Genomic DNA, 5,000 nt, shown 5'->3' with positions numbered 1-5,000 from the left:
ATCTTACTGTTTAAAATGATCTTAAGATTAGCATAATGTTAATATGCAATGTATGTTGCGATCCTTTTTTCCAACATTAGTAATCAAGGTTGAAATTGCTGTACAAAGTTAACACCGTTTAAAATATTTAGTCGACAGGACGGAGTTTCCATTTAAACGGATCAGGCTGAACACCGTATAAGGCCGATAAAGGCTTCAATTTTTCCAAAGCTTTAATCACACCTGCTTTCATGTATTGAACACACAAATAAATTATCTGTTTGAGCAAGACAGAGACTTGAATTTTTCAAGATATTCTTCTCCGACGTTAATAAAGCAAAAATGAAAGAAATATCAATAGCCCTTTAATAGCGGAAAGAGGAAAAAATGATGCATTTTACGGTTATTGAGAGGCTTCAAACCGCCTCACAAAGCTGGATCAAGCAAGGTTAATGAAGACTAATAAATTTTGATTTATCTCATTGCAAAATATTCGTGAAATGTTTAGTTGTCTCCTTGGCTTATTCTAAGAACAGAAGAATAATTTCGAGAACGTCGCAATAACTTCTTTTCTTATCTCTTTAATTCGCCAACAGTATAAAAAGGGATTCAAAGCTGAATTCGCGAATACCAACGTTATAGTGTAACTTAAAACAGCAAATTTGGTTGCAGTTCTTTGAGTGGTATGAATAATGTAAAACATGGTTAAATATGGCACGTAGCAAATTAACAAAAGAAAATAAACGTAAAACATGTTGGTTACAGATCTCTTGTGCACGCCAAACGTGCGCGAGCTTGTTGCAGGGAAGTTTTCTTCTGGATTGTAGCGCTCGAGGGCCTTTCTTAGTCGGCGGAGTTTGAACCACAGCCAAAGGTAGGAACACGAACAAACAAACAAGCAAACATTCACAGCAGTGATGTTGAACAGCTCATAAACAGCGATGTCAATGATCCAAGTGAAAACCCATAGGCTTGTTAGCGCCCAAATGGTTAATATGACTGTGATCACCCTGCGGAGAGACACTTTGGTTTGGTAGGTGGTTCCCAGATGAACGGCTAGCAAACGGTCAATGGCAATAGCAGTTATGGACAGAAATGAAACAGCCGAAAACACGTTTGCGGACAAATGAAACCCAATTCCAGTTACGCAGTACAACTCGTGGTTGTTCATGAGTTGTGATGTCTTATACACCACATAAAAAGGTTGAACGAGAAGGCCAACAAACAGATCTGACGCAGCCAGACTATAGAGCAATGCGCGCGACGGGGGACGCAAGGCGGCTGACTTTCGAAGAGCGTAGAGAATAACAGCATTACCCAACGTAGCCACCACGGCTAAAAATGCATTCAGTGAAACGTTAACGATATACTGAGTGGTGAGTGGCGTTGCGTGAAAGACCTGGAATCTGTCAAGGTAATAACATGTCCCATTCAGTCGGCTTGTCCTGTTCATTTCGCGAAGTTTGATGTACTTAAAATGCTCTCGGTGATGTGTTTATGTGCTCCAGGACCGCAGCTGTATTGCTATCAAACAATCTCCATCCGACACGTGACAGAAAAATATGGAGCATTTGAATGAAAAGTCATTTTCTGAAAAAAAAAATAGTCATCACACAGTGCTAATATGAAAATTACTGTACTCTGACATCGTTTCTATAACATCATGCATTTTAATTGAACACTTATGATTTTCAGTTAAGTCAGAGTATCCAGCAAATGACTAATACGTTTTACTAACTTGACCTCTTCGAGCACATGCCGCTTCTTTTCCGGATTTTACGTATACAGTAGATAAGCCCACGGACCCTTTATTTCAAAAACGCATTATTAAATTCACGTACAATGACAGAACATTAAAAACATTGTTGACCTTTTCGAATCACAAAATTTTCTTTACGTACATTTTCTTTACATACGGATCATTTGAAGAGGGGAATTACCGTGTTCGAAAACCACACTAGGTCTACATAATGCGAAAGAAAAATTGTTTAAAAGTTTCTCCTTGACGCGTTCCTGTATCATGTGATAAGTAAATCACTTAAACGGGCCAACATATGAGAAGATTTCCGTTTTGAAATTACGTTTTCGTCCTTTGTTGTCCGTTGTAAAGAGCGCGCGAATAATTGACGCAGCATCTGCATAATAAAGCCACTGTTGGATAACTGATTAATTGCTCTTCCGTCATTTTCAACCCATTGTGTTTGTATAAGGTTTTAGTACTTTCATGATTGAAGGCATCCAGTCGCCGAAACAAAATTTGAATTTGGGGAATTACCGAATTACCAGCCATTGTTTCTTTCTATATCTGACGCGTTACTCATTCAAATTAATAGATAGGATGCTTTGCAAGGAGATTTGTTCTCTTCATATCTTTTTGAAGATGTAGCGGCCTGCCTACGTAAATGTGATCAAAAATGAAGAGGAGTAAGGATAATTGAACGGTGAAGAAATAGATTATCTTAAGCCAATATGTACTTTCGAAAGGTAAAGATCGTTTTCACGTGACGTCATCATTTTCTAAAATCCGAAACTAAAGAGCCACGAAAGTTTTTATCCTCATCAGGCATAAGAGGCGGTAAATTTGTATCCATTTGCAATTTTAAAGCTCTATAGCGTGCTTTGTTTGGAAACCAGAGCATTTTGAATTTCTGAGTTATAGCGGTGCGTGACACGTACGAGGTGACGATCGAGTTTATTGAGAAATGTATATTTATCTCACGGTTTTGAGCCTTTTTAGAATTTAAAGCATTAGGAAAAGTGCTTAAGTAAATAGCTGTCTGTTCAGTACAGATGATCACTCGCCTAGATAGCCAAAGTAAGTAAGAGATGTTGACACTATTTTCCGGCCGCCATATTGTGTGCACCAACATGGCGTTTTCATACTGGGCTCTGTAAATTTCTGCGAAACATTTCGACGAATATCTGACGTTTGGGGAAACGCACGGGCCTAAAACCTAGAGAAGTGTCTTCTTCATTTATCTTCTACAACATCACGAATTCTTGACTTTTTCCACCGGATGGTTTTCGATTTATTTTTTTATTGCGTGACAGTGACAACGATCTATTGACTTTCTTCTCGTTTTCCTCACTTGCCCACTCGTAGCCTGTTCCTGGTTCGTAGCCTGTTCCATACTCGGGAAAGCTACAACATGATCTCTTCTCTAAATTAACGATTATCGTTAATTCTTAAGTTGCTTCGAAGTTACTATTATCGTAAATTTAGGACAGTGTGTCCCAGGACTTGTGGTAGAAGAGAAAATAAGGAAATAAGAAAAGTCATATCCGTGGATTGGATGCGGGGCCGAAGCTTCTACTCTATAGGAACCGCTTCTTTCCGCTTCACCACTGAAGATCAAGACACCACGTTCTCAAAAAAACATCTGTGTAAGTCATACATCGCTGCCGAAGAATTATTAGGCCTAAGCTAGATTAATAATTTAAGCCTAAGCTTGGATTTTAAACTGTTTAGGTTTGTCGTGAAGTTTGGAAGCGACCTTTGCAGTGTGTAATATTGTTTGTTGCCGTTTGATAACACAGCATTATAAAATAGTGTTTAAAATATTGTTGCTGAGCAGCTTGCGGTGCAGTGGTCAAGTGGTTAGGTGACGGGTTAATAATGAATATTCCCATGGTCGAGTCCTATGTCCATACACTTGGGTTGTCTTTTAAAAAATATATGACCATTTCTCATAATCCATATCAAGGTTTCAGTCGTCTAAATTAAAGATAAGAATTAACGATAATCGTTAATTACTCGGGCCCGTAAGGGCACTGAGTTATAAAACACGTTAGATTTAGATTTCAGTTTTTTTTCTGGTGCAACAAAATGCACAATAGAAGGCACGTGGCGCTGTTTACATTGGTTATTAAAAGCAAACCATGTAATCAAAAATCATGAAGAGCACTGTGATGCGTTGTTTGGATTACTGAAGATCGACGTTACGTTGGCTTAATCGATTTCTTCTTGGGGTACTCAAAACACATACAAAGAAAGGCATACGCTTTTCGTGGCAGACCCACGCTAAAAAATGTCAAGCGTCAGCTTGGAAACGCGTCGTTCCGTGAACTGAATGAAACAGAAATGTACTCAAATGTAACTGATATAGACGCAACTATTGAACGCGATACAATTCAAAATACTAATTCTTTAATAAGCAGCGCGGGTACTTTATTGAGAACTACTCTGAAGATGACAGCGACAAAGAAAATAACTCCACAAACAACACAGCGAACAAATGGCCTCACGCTTGTAGGATTTTCACCACGAACAAATAGCCTCCCGCTTAGTGCACCATCGATTACGAAGATAAATCTTTTGTCTTTTGCGTTTTTTTTATTTGTTTGTTTGTTTGTTTTTTATTGTTAAGCCGTATATAACCGGAAACCGTCACTGGTTTAAAAAAGCATGAAATAAAAAGAAAAGCAAGATTTCTTTGTCAATTGTCATCTACCGCATTCTCGTTGCTCGTGCATTCATCCATCCGTATTTTCGGTTTCTTACATCAAATTTTACAGCTTTGGGTTCCCCCTTCGTACTCCAATTTTTTTTGTTGGCAGTTGTCGTACCAAGATTTCTCTCACCTTATTCCTTGCCGCCATTGTGCATATTTGTCCATCGTCGATGTCTCGCGGGCTCAGAAAACCTGGTCTGGGAGCTTAAGCACAAGAGGTTTTTGTCAACACGGACGGCACACGGACGCCAATTAGCCGAGGTGAAACTGGGTCAAGCGTCTGTGACTTGACTTGTTTGCATTAAGTCAGTGATTTTTCCGCATCGCTAGTTAATTGTACACAGCAGTTTTGATTCTTTGTCTTCTTTCTTAATACTGAATCCTGACTTCTTTACGAAAGACAAGAGCTACGATCAAAAATTGATTTCAGAGGATGAACTTATTGTTTTATTGGAAGAGAACAAGGCTGGAAATTGTCAATGCAGTTACGATCGATAATCCTGAAATGATTCTGAATGTAAAGCAAAGTTCAGATCTGCCAGTGTTAGCTGATTTGTCCAATCCATTTGG

General features: G+C 38.7%; 1 protein-coding gene and 1 long non-coding RNA gene across 4 annotated transcripts in view; one reads left to right on the top strand and one right to left on the bottom strand.

The window, feature by feature from the left end:
* The window catches only part of LOC138060197 (histamine H2 receptor-like), a 6,066-nt gene that overhangs the window by 838 nt on the left and 228 nt on the right, over positions 1-5,000 (bottom strand). For both annotated transcript variants that reach the window (XM_068905929.1, XM_068905930.1), the window contains 2 exons: positions 4,561-5,000; positions 1-1,569 (listed from right to left, as the gene is read on the bottom strand). The exon at positions 1-1,569 is cut by the window's left edge and continues 838 nt beyond it; the exon at positions 4,561-5,000 is cut by the window's right edge. In XM_068905929.1, coding sequence (XP_068762030.1) covers positions 506-1,432 — 927 coding nt within the window. In that variant the 5' untranslated portion in view covers positions 1,433-1,569; positions 4,561-5,000 and the 3' untranslated portion in view covers positions 1-505. The remainder of the gene's footprint in view (positions 1,570-4,560) is intronic.
* LOC138060200 (uncharacterized) overlaps positions 744-5,000 on the top strand; it is a 14,595-nt gene continuing 10,338 nt past the window's right edge. Inside the window, exon 1 of one of the 2 annotated variants that reach the window (XR_011134310.1) lies at positions 744-853. This is a non-coding gene — a long non-coding RNA (uncharacterized lncRNA). Of the gene's footprint in view, positions 854-2,279; positions 3,364-5,000 lie in introns of those variants that run through there. The other variant, XR_011134309.1, reaches the window with a different exon arrangement.

This window comes from Montipora capricornis, chromosome 8 (assembly GCF_036669925.1).
Source record: "Montipora capricornis isolate CH-2021 chromosome 8, ASM3666992v2, whole genome shotgun sequence".
In the NCBI taxonomy this organism is placed as follows: domain Eukaryota; kingdom Metazoa; phylum Cnidaria; class Anthozoa; order Scleractinia; family Acroporidae; genus Montipora; species Montipora capricornis.
The sequence above is the reverse complement of the archived record's forward strand: the minus strand, read 5'-3'. Positions and strand labels throughout refer to the sequence as shown.